The sequence below is a fragment of the Mustela nivalis genome (assembly GCF_964662115.1).
Source record: "Mustela nivalis genome assembly, chromosome: 15".
In the NCBI taxonomy this organism is placed as follows: domain Eukaryota; kingdom Metazoa; phylum Chordata; class Mammalia; order Carnivora; family Mustelidae; genus Mustela; species Mustela nivalis.
The window spans coordinates 36,708,368-36,725,922 of NC_139034.1; the positions used below are offsets into that span (position 1 = coordinate 36,708,368).

A 17,555-nucleotide genomic window follows, 5' to 3' on the forward strand; every position below is an offset into this window, starting at 1 on the left:
TTGTGTGGTATAGAATGTTGAACAAGCTCTTGATTAGACTGTGGTGTAGAAAGGGAAGCACAAATGCCACAACTTGCTTTCAACAGTCAAGTCTTCAGTGTGAGAGTGGGTGGCACTCTGGACCTCTTCCTCCTCCGAAATAAATGTTCAAATATATAAAGATTAGAGTTCCAAATTCTACCTATCTCCATATTTGTGTGTAGGTGCTGGATTTGTCTTGTTCTAATTACAACCAGAGAGATGCCCAACATGATCAAGTCCTACCTTGAAACAAAAGCTGTTGTACTTGTAATGCTAATCATTATGTTTTCAAGAGAACTCTTATTTTACAGTCTATTTCCAAACTACGGTTAATCCCTTAAAAAAAAAATCCTGGGGGTGCCTGGGTGACACTGTCAGTTGAGCAGCAATCCTTAATTTGGGTTCAGGTCATGATCTCAGGCTTGTGAAATTAAGCCCCATGTTGGGTTCTGCTTTGTGCATGGAGCCTGCCTTAGAGTCTTTATCCCTCTCTCTGCCCCTCCCCCACTAAAAAATCCATTCTTCCTTATATTTTTTTCTTTTTTTTTTTTTAAAGATTTTATTTATTTATTTAACACACACAGAGAGAGAAATCACGAGTAGGCAGAGAGACAGGCAGAGAGAGAGGGGGGAAGCTCTCTGCTCAGCAGAGAGCCCGATGCAGGACTCAATTCCAGGACCGTGAGATCATAACCTGAGCCGAAGGCAGAGGCTTAACCCACTGAGCCACCCAGGCGCCCTTCCTTAAATTTTCATATGTAACATTAGCTTTTTAAATTTCTACCCTGAAACAATTACTAAATTTGACACTGGCATAGTATTTGAAGCTTCATTCTTTCAGAAGCCCCCAAATATATGATTAGACATACCGAAATTCATTTTCCCTGCTTCCCATGCTCATCTTCCCAACACTCGGAAAGATTTTTCAGCAAAGAACCTCATCTCACTGGATTCCATGTTTTCCACAAAAGCCTCTGTTATTTTATGAGTAACCAAACAGCACCAGTATTTTGTTGCAGCTGATGAATAGATCTGACCTGGAGAATAAGTAAAATTTTAGCCTTCGCAAGCGAAACGGGATGTAAAGTAGCTACTTAAAGCCAATATAATATTTACATGAAATCATTTCTGTAAATGATGATGTCCATACATGTTTGTTTCTGTGGCAGGGATTGAGAGTTCCATATTTTCTGATTAGTCGTTTTGGCTTCTGCTGGACTCTGTTGTAGAAGGTACTTATTCTCCACCCTGAAGTCAGAAAGACGGCCGTCTAGGAGTTAAATACGACATCGTGGTTAACTGCAACATATTCCGGCCTTCACAGAAGGCACTCTCTTCTAGCGCCCGATCTGTTGGCAGCCACAAATCCGCACCATGGCTCCCAGGCCACGGCCTCTATTGCTTGTCCAGGAGCACCAGGAAGCCAGCCGTGTTTGGCTCTGGCCCTTGGTGGGGCTTCATCACTGTGACTCTGCATGTGACTGTGTGTACATGATACAAAATTAGTACGGGCTTAAGGGCTGGAGAAGGCTCTGCTCACTGACCAAATGTTTTAATGAAACATATAATCTGAACTTGGGCTCTGTTCAATTATTTGATTCCTCAAAATTACTTACCTTTGTGGAAACCTGTCCGCAGTTACAATCCAACAGTTATTTTGTCTTATTTTCTCCCCTTGTTTTCTTATTTCCCCCCTCATATTCCCCCCTCCTTGCCTTATTTTTGGCTCTATGTCTAAGCTACAAATTTCTTTTCTTTTTTTTTTTTTAAGATTTTTTATTTACTTGACAGACAGAGATCACAAGTAGGCAGAGAGGCAGGCAGAGAGAGAGAGAGAGGGAAGCAGGCTCCTCGCTGAGCAAAGAGCCCGATGCGGGACTCGATCCCAGGACCCTGAGATCATGACTTGAGCTGAAGGCAGCGGCTTAACCCACTGAGCCACCCAGGCGCCCTACAGATTTCTTTTGAGTTCACATTGGTAGCGTACAATATCAGAAGCTGGTTATTTCCTACCTAATTGTGGCATACATCTTCTTCTCTATAGTACCTCTATGTGTTTCTAAGTTTAACTTTTTTGGTTATATTATTTTCTTTCCTTGAATATATGCAGTTATTTTTCCCTTTTTAAAGAAATCAAGCTGTTTTTTAATTTTAAAAAACTTTTATATTAAAACTAAAACATTTTTTTCTTTTTAAAAAAGATTTTATTTATTTATTTGAGAGAGAGCAAGAGCAAGAACATGCACTGAGGGAGAGGGAGAATCAGACCCCCAACTGGTGAGGAGGCCAGGATCCTTAGACCATGACCTGAGCCGAAGACAGACACTTAACCAACTAAGCCACCCAGGCACCCCTCAAAAGTTTCTTTTATCCAGAAATTTTGGGAAGCAATGGGTTAAACAAGCTTTTTTTTACAGTGTGCCTTTTAGGAACATTTAAAACATCAATCTGCAGTGTATAGCTCTCAGAGTCAGATATAACATGCAGTATTTCTTTTTAAGAAGATTTTATTTATTTATTTGACAGAGAGAGAGGGACAGTGAGAGAGGGAACATAAGCAGGACTAGTGGGAGAGGGAGAAGCAGACTTTCCACAGAGCAGGGAGCCCAATGAGGGGCTCGATCCCAAGATCTTGGGATCATGACCTGAGTGGAAGGCAGATGCTTAACGACTGAGCCTGAGCCACCCAGACACTACAACATGCAGCATTTCTAACGTGCCTTTGTATCTGTTTCCTCCAATAGGACTGGTGTTCTATAAAACACACTTTGAGAAATTTTGGAATATCAGATGAATTCTCGACCTAGAGAAGAGTCTGGCATGTTACACAGTTAGTGAAGAAAGGTCCTGAACACATTTTAGTGGCTTTCTAGGAGCCACTGAAAAACTTCAGAAAAAATCTTAAGGTCCTAGATTGACCATTTCATTAGTTAGCTTCATATGATTTACACAAAGACAGAGAAGACATGGAAATGTGTGGCCCAATTTGAGGGTGGTACACAAACTGAGTGGATAGCAGTCCAGTGTGGCCAGAATGTCTAAGGTTTCCACACAGTAGATATCCTTGTGATACCTAATGGAGAATCTGTTTTCAGCTTGTACAGCGTGGACTGCATGGAGAGCGCCCCTCTCCACCCCACACCAGTTGCTGACTGCAGGGAGTTCGGGTGGAAGGGACGGAAGGATAAGTGCACAGGTGTGCCTCTTCTCCTTCTTCCTCTGCAAATAATGCTGACCAGAGGCTGGGAGATGCAGCAGCCACACAGTGATAGTGAGAGACAGAAGAAGAACAGCTGATGAGCTAAGGATGGCAAGAGCAAGGAGAGAGCGAGCGAGCGTGGGTCCCTGACAGTCTCCTTGAACGACTGCACTGGCCCTAGACTGCTATATTTGAATGTTTTGTAATGAGACACAAATAAAACCCTATCAGTTTCAGCTACTATGAGTCAGGCTTCATGTTATCTGCACTGGGAACACCTTCTTAACCAAACCAATGCTCCATCTTGGCTGAGAAAGGGCTACTGTAGAAATAATACATCTGTATCATAATGAAACTGAAAGTCAGATGTATCTGAGCATAGTTGACAAAACAGTGGGATGGGTCTTCCAGAAGCACAGTTTCCTGAGCTCTGAAAATCTTCCTGGGGGAAACTTGTCCTGCAGAAAGCAGATGCGAGGCATTATTAAAGCCTGACGCTTTTGTTGGTGGAGGAGGAGGGAACATTATGGAAACAGCATTGATATTCAAATATCAATCTCAAATATTCAATACTGATAATGAAATCTGTTTCCTGACCCAAAACTCATTGGAGTTATATTAGGAAGAGGGGAACCGTAAAAGAAAAGTTAAAGCAGAGAAGCTCACAGCACAAGCTTCAGCTTCCCACCCCCTTTGAGAGTATATAACAGGGGGAGAGGCACTCTCCCGCTTTGGAACACAATGCTGGAAGCTTTAGCATCTCTAAAGCTCTGGTGTGTCCTCAGCTGTTTTGGGAAGCTGGCAGGCCAGGTATGAGAGGAAATTTGTCTGCAAAGCCTGTAAGACATTGTCTGGGAACTCCCAGACGTATTTGGGGGAGTCTTTGCAGAAGGACTTAGAGGTAAGCTGGAAGGGCCAAAAGTCCATTCACCCAAAGAAGTTTGGTAAATGCTATTAACATAACCTTATCTGTACATATAGCCTGGTGAAGCCCAAAGCAATTTCTGTCACAGAATGTGCGGAAGTGCCAGGCACACATGCAGCTTGACCCTGTCATCAGAGCCTCCTCAGGGAGGGTCTCCTCAAGGTGGAAGGCTACAGCACTTAGCGACAGGAAGAGCAATGGATTACAAAGGTCATCTTTCTCTCCATTCTCACCTGCAGATGTGTTCTCTCTTGTAGAATAAGGCACAGGCTGTCTGTGCCATCTTAGGCATTATCTTTGATTCAGGAATTTTAAGAGGAAACCAGGTAAGGCCAAACAGTAGAATGCACAAGTTGGCCGCTTAGAACTGGCCACAGGCTCAGGAAGAGGATCCACTGCGTTTCAGGTAGGTGTCTTCTCCAACTAGTTCAATAGGATAGGCAGACAGAGATCCGGGGGTGGGGGTGGGGGGGGGGGACTCTAGGAGAATGTGCTCAGGCTGCAATAATTCCCTGTATTTCATTTCTTGTAAATCATAGCACAGCAATAGGCAATAGGCAGGACTGAGGTTCATCTCAGGGGGGAAGCTCATTACTATATACCCAGAAACTGAATGGAGAGGCAAGGCTCATATGTTTCATTCCTCCCTCCTCCAGAGTGTGTGCATTTCTTGCCTTGGATTCTATTTGTTGACATACAGAGGATGCTAACACATTTGACAGTTCCTCAGCTCTGCTAAGATAGCAGCCCTGCCAGGCGGGTGGTGCCACTCTGTTGGATTTCAGTCTTCTCTGAAAACACCTGTAGGTCACAAAATCCTTTTTCTGCTTCAGGAGGACAACTAGAGCTGATGAGAACTCAAGCCAGGAAATGGAAATGAATTCAGAAGACTTTGTGGGGTTTTTGTTTTTGTTTTTTTAATTTTTCCTCCCAGAAATAAAATGAAATCTGGGTTTTTGATCTCTCTCTGGTCCACTAAATGATAGCGTTCCTTTTTTCTTTAACTGATTTCCATCTCTAGAGGTCACATATGAACCCATATTTTGTAAGACACACTTGACTTGCCAAATAGAAAAACTGAAAAGAGTCCTATTTCTCCCAATATTGTCCTGGGAGCTGCTCAGTCACTGGGGGTGCCTCTGTTGAATTTCTGAAGAATGGCCAACCTCTTTTCCAAAGTTTTCTACATTCCTATCTGCAATGTAAGAAAGCCTTAATTTCTCCACATCCTTGCCAAGAGTTATCGTGATTGTCTTTTTTCTTACAGCCATCCTAGTAATGTGAAGTGGTATCTCTTGGTGGTTTTATTTGCATTTCCCTAAATGACTAATGATGTTGAGTATGTTTTCATGGCTTCATTGGACTTTTAATATCTTTTTAGTAGAAATTTATATTCAAATCCTCCCAATCTTTTTTTCCCCATGAAATATGAATTTATGGGGTGCCTGGGTGGCTCAGTGGGTTAAGCTGCTGCCTTCGGCTCAGGTCATGATCTCAGGGTCCTGGGATCGAGTCCCGCATCGGGCTCTCTGCTCGGCGGGGAGTCTGCTTCCTCCTCTCTCTCTCTCTCTCTCTGCCTGCCTCTCTGCCTACTTGTGATCTCTCTCTGTCAAATAAATAAATAAAATCTTAAAAAAAAAAAGAAATATGAATTTATTCATACTGGTGATGCCCACCAAAGACTACCCAGACATAGTTATGGACAAACAATGAAGGGTTATTAGCTGCTATCATGAGGGAGACCTCACATGATGGGGAACCATGGGAAGACTCAGGATGTGGATGATAGGGAGAGCTTAGTATAGTATATGAGCTTCTGTTATGTGATTTGGGGGAGGGTACAAGGAAACTAGGGTCTGTTCAGGTGCTATCAGAGAGCAGGAGCAATTCAGTAATTAGCTTAATAATTTTGATCTAGGAACAGGGCTAGAGCTGTCATTGGAGAAGCAGTAGTCACTCACATTAGCTGGGGATGGGAAGATTGGTCATCTTTTTGAGGCTGCACAGTGTCTGTGCATGATGTGTGGACTATGGTTTCATAGCTTTATTGGACCTTTATGTCTTTTTGGAGAAATGTATATTCAAATCCTTTGCCTATTTTTAAATTGGATTTTTTTTTTTTATTGATAGGTTGTAAGAGTTCTTCAAATATTCTGGATACAAGTATTTTATCAGTTATATGCTTTGCAAATATATTCTCCCTTCTTTATGGCCTATGTTTTAACTTTCTTTTGAAGCAAGAATTGAGTATAATAGCAAAGTTAAAAGTTAAAATTGAGTATAACCATACATAAAATTAAAAGGCAACCTACTCATTGGAAGAAAGTATTTGCAAATCATATATCTGATAAGGGATTAATCACCAAAATATATAAAGAACTCATACAGCTCAATAAGAAAAAAAAAAAAAAAACCTGATTTTAAAATGGGCAGAAAAGTTGAATAGACATTTTCCCAAAGAAGACATAGAAATGGCCAATTAGTACATGAAAAGGTACTCAACATCCCTAATCATTAGGAAAATGCAAATCAAAACTGCAATGAGATATTACCGGCTGGAATGGCTATTATAAAAAAGACAAGAGATAACAAATGTTGGCAAGGATGTGGAGGAAAGGGAACCCACCCCATTTTTTAAGTAGGTTCCACAACCAGCATGGAGCCCAACATGGGGCTTGAACTCATAACCCTGAAATCAAGACCGAGCTGAGATCAAGAGTCAGATGCTTAACTGACTGTACTATCCAAGTGCTCCATGAGAAAAGGGGAACTCTTGTGATCTGTTGGTGGGAATGTACATTGGTATAGCCACTATGGAAAAACAATATATAGGTTTCTTTAAAAGATAAAAGTAGAACCAACATATAATCCCATAATTCCATTTCTGAGTATTTATTCAAAGAAAACAGAAGCACTAAGTTGAAAAGATAATATGTGCCCCCATGGTTATTGCAGCATTATATAAAATAGGCAAGACATGAAAACAACATCAGTGTCCATCTAGGTAAATGGGTAAAGAAGACATGGTATATACATATATAATGGAATATTATTTAGCCATAAAAAGAAGGAAATCTTGCCATTTCTGACTTTGAAGGGATTATGTTAAGTGAAATATGCCAGGCAGAGAAAGACAAATACCATATTAACCCATGTGGTATCTAAAAACAAAACAAAATTCAAAGACACAGAGAACAGATAGGTAGCAGCTGGGGTGGGGGTGGGAGGGAAGGTAGGTGGAGTGTGGGGGGCAAATGGGTAAAAGTGGTCAAAAGGTACAAACTTTCATTTGTAAAATAAATAAGATGTGAGAAAGTTATGTACAGTGTGGTGACTGTAGCCTGTAATACTGTATTGTGTATTTGAAGTTTGCTAAGAGAATAGATCTTAGAAGTTCTCATCACAAGAAAAAAGGTATAATTATTTGTGGCAATAGGAGTTAACTAGACATATTGCAGGAATCATTTTGCAATATATACATTTATGGAATCATGCTGTGCACTTGAAACTAATATAATGTATGTCAATTATACTTCAATAAAAATTAAATAATAAAAACAGAAACAAAAAAAAAGAACTGAGTTAAACTTTACACATCCCATTTAAGAGTATCATTCATGAATTAAATAAGGTAGAGAAGGAATAGCAAACCATAAAGAGTGGGTAAAAGAATGGGTGGAAGTGCTGAATCTGGTAAGAAGGTAAGGAGATATGTACCTCAAGTTTTATTTCATTTTATTTTAAAGATTTTATTTATTTATTTGACAGAGAGAGACACAGAGAGAGAGGGAACACAAGCAGGGGGAGCAGAAGAGGGAGAAGCAGGCTTCCTGCAGAGCAGAGAGCACAATGTGGGGCTTGATCCCAGAACCCTGGAATCATGGCCTGAGCTGAAGGCAGCTGCCTAATGACTGAGCCACTCAGGCACCCTCAATTTTTAAGTATATAGAGGGCTTCCATGAAAAACAGAGAGCAGACATGATAGGAGTTACTCCCCAAGGAAAAACTGGTGCCAAAGGTGGAAGAACTAGAGCAGATTCAGGGTCAAAGATTTTAAATCGTAGAACTTGTTCAACAAAAATGGGCTTTCAGGGGCGCCTGGGTGGCTCAGTGGGTTAAGCCGCTGCCTTCGGCTCAGGTCATGATCTCGGGGTCCTGGGATCGAGCCCCACATCGGGCTCTCTGCTCCACAGGGAGCCTGCTTCCCTTTCTCTCTCTCTCTGCCTGCCTCTCTGCCTACTTGTGATCTCTGTCTGTCAAATAAATAAATAAAATCTTTAAAAAAAAAAAAATGGGCTTTCAGAGGTGTTCTCTGCAATGCAGGCATCCAAGCAAGAAATTAATGGGTACATCTCAATGATCTAGTGGAGAGAGAATTGAACATTCTATGGGAAGTTAAACTAGATAATCTCTTGGTTTAGACCTCCTGTCTAAATTCTATGATTCTTTTATTTTTTTTTATTTTTTTAAACATTATTTATTTATTTATTTGACAGAGAGAAAGAGAGAGAACACAAGCAGGGGGAGTGGGAGAGGGAGAAGCAGGCTCCCCATGGAGCAGGGAGCCCCAGGCCAGGCTGAATCCTAAGATCCTGGGATCATGACTCTAGCCAAAGGCAGATGCTTAATGCCTGAGCCACCCAGGCATTCCCTTATGATTCTTTTAAAATACACATTTTCAAATTATAAAAGATAGTATTTGTCAACATAAAAGTTTTTCTCAATCAAGGTATGTGAGAATCTTTAATAGTCAGGTTGAAGTTATTTTTAGAAGTAACCATTGCCCACCCCCACCCCAGCCAAAAGTCATCCAGTACAAACCGTACTAGAAACCCAGCTCCAACCTTAAAATGTTTGTAGGGTTCAGCATCCCAGTGAAAATAGTGTTATATAATTAATAAAGAATTATTTCATAGTACAATAGTGCCTGTCTGGTGTTAAATCACTCAGACAACACTAAACATGAATCTTTCCCATTTAACTTTTTTTTTCCACCTCTCAGTTGCAGAGGTCAGGTCAAAGTATCTTTATTGAGCTTCTGTGGTCATGACAGGTAGAAGGAAATTGCTAAACTGTCCACAAAGCATAACCACCAGGGAATAAAAGGTCCAAAAAACGTTGGTTAAAATATTTCCTGGACCATGCCCCAGAGAATAAAAGAAAAATTCCTTTAGATGAAAAGTCGGGTAACGAGCTTGAAGCACAATAAAGGTCAGTAAAATCATTGTTCATCTTGCTTGGAAAACATACAAAGCCCAGAAATAAAGTCCAGGGGAAAATTGAGCATGAAAAAAAAGAAATCCAAGGATAATTATTTTTACTCCTATAAAGCAGGCTTAGCAATAACCACTCAGTTGTTTGCCCAGGGCGGCTGAGAATTTATACCAGATGAAGACATAATAAAGAATTCCGACTACTTTACTCTTATGGGAAGGCTTGAGTAGCCGAAACAAAATCAGAAGTTGGTGAATATTTTACATTTATGTTCATTTTTATATAAGAAATATGTGAGGGCAGAAAAAATAAAATCCTCAGAGGACCGGAAGAAAGAAAAGAAGATACAACTTTTTAAAAACCAGAGAACACAGTGGGAACTAGTAGGGCATAGACCATTTCTAGGGTTTAAACAAAGAAGCTTCGCTACAAATTAAAATGCAGCAACAGCAACAAAAAACAGGGACAGTAAAGAAAAGTTAGCTGAGTGACAAGAGCGGGTATTACTCCTAACAAGTTCACCAGAAAGGGAAAAGGATCAAGTGTTCCTTACCTGTAAGGAAATACTTGTAGGAAATAACTGAGGGGAAGCCCAGACAGCGGGAGGAATTACAGGGATCAAAGGGGATCACACAACTGGACTCAAAAATGTTTAGAATTAGGAGGAAAGAGGATTTTAACCTTAAATTTCTTTTAAAGAAGATCAGAAAATACTTGCTTATTTAAGTCTTTCAACAAGAAGTCCTGTCATAAGATGGGTGAGAGAGTCAGAAATAAAGTCAGGGTCAAATATGTACTTTTTTTTTTTTCTAAGATTTTTATTTATTTATTTGACAGAGAGAGATCACAAGTAGGCAGAGAGGCAGACAGAGAGAGAGGAGGAAGCATGCTCCCTGCTGTGCAGAGAGCCTGATGTGGGGCTCGATCCCAGGACCCTGAGATCATGACCTGAGCCGAAGGCAGAGGCTTAATCCACTGAGCCACCCAGGCGCCCCCTTTTTTTAAACTTTACTATTACAGACTCTCGTATTCTCCCATCAAACTTCCTGTGGTCTTGTTTAAACAAATAAATGAGAGTCCTGGTAACACTAAAGGCATCTAGTGATGAAAGGACTATGGCACTGCTCTGTAGACGACTAACTCCCCCACCTAAAGCACTGAATTGTTTCAGATCATTAAGATGCCCTTTGACATTAGGCTCAATTATTTAATAGGAAATGGTGACCCAGGAGCTGCACTGTGTCGAAAAGGTTGGGTGGGGGGTGGGGGGCAGACATGGGATAGTGACTTAAGTTAAGACACTATTAACTTCTCGAATGGTGTCTTCATTTTTTCATCTGTAAACCAGGGATAAAAAAATCTATCTTTTGGGTTCTCATGGTGCAACTTTGGTAGACTGCAACCCAGGATTAATGGTGTAAATCAGTCCTGGACTTACTACCAGGAACAAGGACGCTCAGAGTGATCCTAGATATCTTGGAGGGGCCCCAAGGGGTTTGCCTAGGTGAGCTCTGGAGCTGAACTCTGGGGTGCTCTGTTCCAACCTCTTTGTCAAGCTGTCATATTGCTGCTGCTTTGATCAAGCCTCTCCTGAGCTGGCTGTCTCTGCTTTCCCAAGGGGCGGACACTTCCCCATCCCCACAACATGGTGGATATCAGCATGTAACTTTTAATGAGATTTTCTGACATTTAAAGAACATTAGAAAGAAAGTATGACACAGAGAATACCTTCTGTGCGGGTCCAGAGTCATTCCAGGCCTGCTTACAGTGACCATGCCCAACTGTGCGCCGGTTGCTTCCTTGTTGTGGCGTGTGTCAGTTAGACCCTTTGGAAAGCAGACGTGGGCTTGCAGTGCAAAAGGTTTACTGGGGAATAAGACCTGCTGGAAGGAAAAGGAGGGACTGAGATTGGGTGGGAGAGCCACCAGACTGAGCTGCAGATCTGACAAAGCCTTTCTTGTCCAATAGGAGCTCCAGAGCAAAGACCCTTTGTGGAGGTGGGCTTGGAGAAGTTAACAGCGGGAGGCTATCACCTAACCATACTACTTACAGCTGGGCAGGAGTCTTTCTTGAAGGGGTCTCTGAGCACTGTGCATTCCTGTGTCTGCACACAGCTCAACCTCTAGGTATCCACTCTAAATCATCAGAAATGCCTCTGCATCACTTGGCCTCCCATGCTAGCCAAACTGACTGCTGACCTAAAAAATGAGAGAAAGTCCGAGGTTGATACCTACCTCCTCATGTCTTGCTTCATGTCCCACAGACCTCTCCCTCACATGACTGACAATGGGAAAGTCCATTCAACTCACAGAAACCCTACTGCCATCCATAAGAGTGTGGCTTGCTTAGGGCGAAATCACTAGACGCCTGCCTTCGGCTCAGGTCATGATGCCAGAGTCCCGGGATCAAGCCACACATTGGGCTTCCTGCTCAGCGGGGAGCCTGCTTCTCCCTCTCCCACTCCCCCTGCTTTTGTTCCCTTTCATGCACTCTCTGTCAAATAAATAAATGAAATCTTAAAAAAAAAAAAAAAAAGAGCGTGGCTGGTTTAATAAGACAATCACACAAATGTCTAATAGTAGAATATTCCCCAAATATGGATTATTGCCTCTTGAAAAGTACCGCATGTGGCATTTCAACAGCTAATCCAAATGGCAGTCTGCCAACCTCAGTAAAGATCCTTAACAGTCTTTTCTCTTCATGGGTACCACAATCTTGGAATCCAGTTGCATCCAGAGGCACCTTATTTTAAAAAATAATACATGTAAAGAAGTGCTTTGAGACTCATTTTCTGTGTAAATGCAGGAAATTATCTATATATATATATATATAGTGCCAAATATTTATGGATGTATGAAAACATTCCTGACTGAATTTCTCACTTTCCTTCTAAATATAGCTATCATGCACTTTCAAATAGTGAGTAACCAGCAGAAACATGCCAAACTTTTAAGAAGAGAGAGTTTAAAGCATTTTCTGATTTTCCTCTTCATAGCATATACTTAATATGGTTAGTCTCGAGCTCAAATGTAGATTTTTTTTCAAAAGTTAAAGTTAATTGTAAGACGTTTGTTCGGAACTCAGAACATACTTTCCATCAAAACAATGCCATAAATGGCATTTACTTTCCTGGGTTAACCCAAAAGACAGAGTACAGGTAAAAATTTATCTCTTCTTCAGTTATAAAATATTCTTTTTTTTTTCTTTATTAGAAGGTGGGAGGGGCAGAGGGACAAGGAGAGAGAGAATCTTAAGCAGGCTCCATGCCCAGTGCAGAGGTCACATCGGGCTTGAACTCACAACCTGAGATCATGACCTGAGCCGAAATGAACAGCCTGATGCTGAACCGACTGAGTCACCCAGGTGCCCTGGTTATAATATATTCGTAGGGATGTTATGCGTAGCAAACATTTTTTTAAAAGATCGCTCACCTCCTTCACAATACAATTCAACATGGCAACTTCCAATGTAAAGGAGACTCAAAACATGGGAGCAGAAACTCAAAAAGGAAGAAGGGACAAGGAGAGGAAGGCTAGGTGAGCTTTCCCCCCTCCTCCATGCCTCTCAATTTGTCTTGGCTTTCGCCACTTCCTATGTCCACCAGCCCCTCCATCACCTCGCAAACATAAACCTGTGCTTCTAGGGGTGGTGTGAGGACCGTGATGGGAAGTCTTTCTCTTTCATTCTCCCCTATCCCTCTTTCTCTGGATTCTACCTCTCACTTCCATTTTCTCTTCTCCGCTCCCTCCTTTTCTCAAAAGCCTTCTCTTTTCTTCTTCCTCCCTGAGCCACATGCCCCATCGTGCCTTATGTTGTCTCATTTCCACCTTTAAATTCCTCTCTAGTTTATCTTCCTTTTGCATCCATGGCCACTGTGTGGATCAGGCTCTTACCATTTCTCCCTGGCAACCCGCATGGTTGTCCCTGTCTCTCCTCATGTACCCCATCCATTCTCCATCCTGGATGTAAGACAAATTTCATCATGTTGCTCTCCTGCTTAAGGACCTCAATACTTTGGAGATCAAATCTAGACTCATCGCTGGCTCCTGCCTTCCTTTGTGCCTCATCTCTTTACCACACATCCACTCTTTTCATCTGAGTCCTTCCTGTCCCCTCAGGCTGGCTTGGGCAGACCCCTGTGAGCCTTCCTTGGGGGTATACCTCTCACTTAGCATTTGTAGTTGCTTTCTTCTGTTTCTGCTACCAGATGGTGAGCACTTTGAGGGTGGACACTAACCCTTTGGTCAGGAGTGCAGTGTTAAAGGATTGAATTCATTCTACTACTGGTTTGGGGCACAAGGACAAGAGGAGTGAGGCCCTGGACAGATAAGAGTGACCAGGAATGATGAGGTTTAAGGGTCTGCTGTAGCAGGAGGGAAAGGGATCCTAGTGAAGAAGGGAAATTCTCAGCACGAGATATAAGAGAGAGCAGGCAGCTGGAGCACAGACAAGGAACTTGGGCTCAAATGGGCACCGGCAACTCAGGAAATTCCTGTACTCTTGTTTTAATGTATCACAGCATCAACAGAAGCCAATGTTAAAAATCAGTATCACAGCTCAAATGCCCCATTGAAAGCAAATGTTAAATATACACCTTGTTTTAAAAATTCTTCAAAATGCAGTAATTTTTGTGAAAAAAATTCCCAGGATACATTCCTAAATCATATATATTCTGAAAAATGTACACAATAACATATACATAAATAATGTACCTTCTGAAACAATCTGTTTTGAATAGTGCTTAATAAACATTATTAATAAAGAGTATTAGTTAAGACCCTTTTTTGCTTAGAAGGCAAGGCCCTCCTTCAATCTACAAGGCTTCTGCTCCCAGGCAAATCTTGTTTTTAAAAATAGCACTTTTGACCAGAGTAACGCCAGACTCCTGGTAACAAGAACATTTACCTGGTAACAAGAACATTTCCATTTTTTTCTCCTCTATCTAAACCTACTGACCCACAACAACAACAGTAAAAATCAGTCAAGGCATACATAAATCTAGAGTTTAAAAAGAGAAATAGTGAATGTTCCATTTCATGCTTTAGTACAATAAATATTTAATAAATACAGCAAACAAAAAAATGCTTTCGTATTTTCTTTGGGTGACTGGGTAGGCAGAGGATAAGGAAGGATGAGGAAAGGAACAGAATTAGAAATAAAATGAGAGGAAAAGATGAAAGACTGATAAGCATACAGAACTCAAGATACAAGCAGAAAACTAAAAGACAAAAGCCAAACCATATAGGTAGAAGAATTGAGTTTCGGTAGTCAACTGAATGCGAGGTGTAAAAAGAGAAAGACACTGAGGTTTCAAATGTCAGTAGAAGGTTGCACCACTAACCGAGATGAGGAAGATCAAGAGGAGAAGCCTAGAGGGGTGAGGAGGAATGCTAAACTCTCTTCCAGACATACTGTTTGAAGGACCTGCCCCAGGATCAGGTGAAGATTTTATTTCAGGAGCTGGAATGACAAGACTCAGAGCAAGGGACTTGAATTGGGAGTTCATTCTTTTAGAGACCAGCGGTGTGAGAGCAAAAGGAAGAAAGTGCTAGGTGAAGAGTGAAGGAAGAAGAGGTCCACCGTGAATGCTACAGAATGACTTCATTAAACTCTTGTACTAGCTTTATCCAGTGAAATCCGTGTGGTTGAGCACCCTGGGGTTTGACAGTTTGTGGTATATTGATCTCAATGCCTATTTCTAATCTGATTGATAGCTATACTTTGTTTTAATGGCAAAGTGTCTCCCAGATACACACAGAACCAAAGGGAAGAAGTGCATCATTGGCAGCACTTGCTAAATAATGATACTCATTTTTCTCTCCTATACATTAATTATGCAGAAGTTTTTGTTCAAATCTAGATGGTCGATTTCTGTCTTCCCTGTTCTTGCAAAGTAATTGAAAAGTGTATTTTAAATTTTTTTTTTTAAGATTTTATTTATTTGACAGAGAGAGAGAAATCACAAGTAGGCAGAGAGGCAGGCAGAGAGAAAGAGAGGAGGAAGCAGGCTCCCTGCGGAGCAGAGATTCCAACGTGGGGCTTGATCCCAGGACCCTGGGATCATGACCTGAGCTGAAGGCAGAGGCTTTAACCCACTGAGCCACCCAGGCGCCCCATATTTTAAAATTTTTAACCAGTAGGTTGAAAGCTTGCTGAAACTCTTCATTGGGTCAATGTTCAAATTGGTTAGAAAATTATATCTCCGAGTTTTTGCCCAAATACTTTAGATGTACAGCCATGACAGTTTCAGTAGGTGTCGTGTTTACACTGATGAAGCAACAGATTCACTTCGTGATGGAGACTTGGCCAAACTTGTTTTCAACATGCTCTCTCCATAACACAAGTTCCTTTTGAAAAGTAATTAACTTCTCATTCTTTAGCTCACTCTTTCAGATCTGATTATACCTCGATTGCTTCCCTCCCCAATGTGGCTGATGAAAGAGCACTTACCCAAAAGGTCAACTCTGCCATTTTATGTTTCCTGGGCTCACAATATCAGTACTCTCTTCAATCAGCAGCTTCTTTGCAGGGATTTTTTAAAACCACTTGTCCATTTTTTGAGGATTTGTTCAAAGGTGGGTATTACTAAAAGAGAATGAAGGTAGATATTACAATCCATAAATCCATGCAAGCAGCAGTTTGTGGCAGTATGCTGAAAGCAAGTGAATGAATGAGAACACAAAGGTCAACTTCCTCATTATGCAAGATGTTCCTCTCTTCCCCGGAACATTCTGTGTACCTGACATGACACACATCCAGTGGGGACAACAATGTCATTCTGTATACAAATATTAGTAAAGCCTTTAAAGTGACTTCCAAAATGTTAGGGAAGCATAATCTCCTTCTTTTCTGTAGATTTAAAAGTATATAGATAGAATTTCGATTATTTTCTTCCTGTAGCCTGGTAGTTTGTCTTCCAAAACCCCAGGAGGGGTGTGTCCCCACTTTGGAGATGACTGCTTCAGAGCAACAGTGCTCATACTTTAGAGTGTCTAAGAATCTTCTGAAGGTTATTTATTCATTTACTTAGTGAGTTCATTGAGAAATAGTTTACCTGTAGTGAAATTTACCTACTTAGGCATATAGTTCTTGGTGGTATGTAACCACCACCATCACAGTCAAGATGTGGAAAATTTCTATCATTCCTCCCAGATCTCATGATCTTTTTTTTTTTTAAGATTTTATTTATTTATTTGACAGATGGAAAACACACTTAGGCAGAGAGAGGCAGAGAGAGAGGAGGAAGCAGGCTCCCCGCTGAGCCCATAACCCGATGCAGGGCTCGATCCCAGGACCTTGGGGTCATAACCTGAGCTGAAGGCAGAGGCTTTAACCCACTGAGCCACCCAGGTGCCCCAAATCTCATGATCTTTTGTAGTCCATCCTCTTCCTGTAGCTGTGGTGCCTGGCAACCTGATGTGGATTTCTGTCCCTACAGTAATTTTTTTTTAATTGAAATGAAATTCTAAAACTTAAAATTGACCTCTGAGACCATTTTAAAGTGCATGATTCAGTGGGTTTTAGTATATTCACAATGTTGTGCAACCATCACCGCTGCCTAATTCCAGGAAATTTTTATCACCCACAAAAGAAACCCCATACCCACGAAGCAGTCTGGAAATATTTATTTTAGAAGCTTGTTCAACATGCAGATTCACAAGTTCCCAAGACTCTGACCTGGTAAGGATGGGGTGAGGCTCTAGAATCCGCATCTTTAACAAGCCCCTAGGCGGTTTGATGCAGTTGGTTCACAAAACACATTCTGAGCATCTCTCTTCTAAAAATATTGTTATCACAATACAGCCCGATACCATCTGATTTCAAAAGAGACACACATATAGTAACTGGACTGTTTCCTTAGAAGTATAATCCAAATCTCCCTGGTACTTCACCATTGTCTTCCAGCAAATGAGGTCTCCCTAGCTTGAAGAGCTAAATTTTTTTCTTTCCTTAAGCCCACCATTCATTTGGGACATCTGTCTCCTCAATAGAGATTCTTCAGATATTTCTCAGCATCTACAAGGGCTATTTCACATCTTTTTGCTTCCTGTAGTTGCAAAGCCACTTGGAGACTCCTAGTATCACAATTTATGCTGACCATACCAAGAATGGCAAGTCCACAGGAAGGGGTGCTGTCTTCTGAGCCTCCCTAACTTAGGGTGGGTTTCCTGGAAACAGACTTGAGATGGAGAGTTG

The 17,555-nt window shown here is 41.3% G+C and overlaps 1 protein-coding gene across 2 annotated transcripts; it reads right to left on the minus strand.

The window, feature by feature from the left end:
- Positions 1 to 762: 762 nt before the first annotated feature.
- LOC309849299 (uncharacterized protein) lies at positions 763 to 15,954 on the minus strand. Of its 2 annotated transcripts, XM_082701703.1 has the most exons (3): positions 15,810 to 15,954; positions 11,088 to 11,239; positions 763 to 1,502 (listed from the first exon to the last, which is right to left on the minus strand). In XM_082701703.1, the coding sequence occupies exons 1-3, from the start codon at positions 15,828 to 15,830 to the stop codon at positions 1,340 to 1,342; spliced, it is 336 nt and encodes a 111-aa protein (XP_082557829.1). In that variant the 5' UTR covers positions 15,831 to 15,954; the 3' UTR covers positions 763 to 1,339. The 2 variants fall into 2 exon arrangements, 1 of the variants encoding a protein (XP_082557829.1); XR_014303638.1 differs by lacking the exon at positions 11,088 to 11,239.
- Positions 15,955 to 17,555: the final 1,601 nt, after the last annotated feature.

Bases quoted from the DNA above. Each gene is read 5' to 3' on its own strand.
- LOC309849299 (XM_082701703.1), bottom strand. From the start codon at position 15,830: ATGGCAGAGTTGACCTTTTGG. The intron at 11,240-15,809 runs GTAAGTGCTCTT...TCCTTCCAGCAG, and splicing joins TGGCAGAGTTGACCTTTTGG to GTCTTATTCCCCAGTAAACC. The intron at 1,503-11,087 runs GTATTCTCTGTG...ATGTACACACAG, and splicing joins ACTCTGGACCCGCACAGAAG to TCACATGCAGAGTCACAGTG.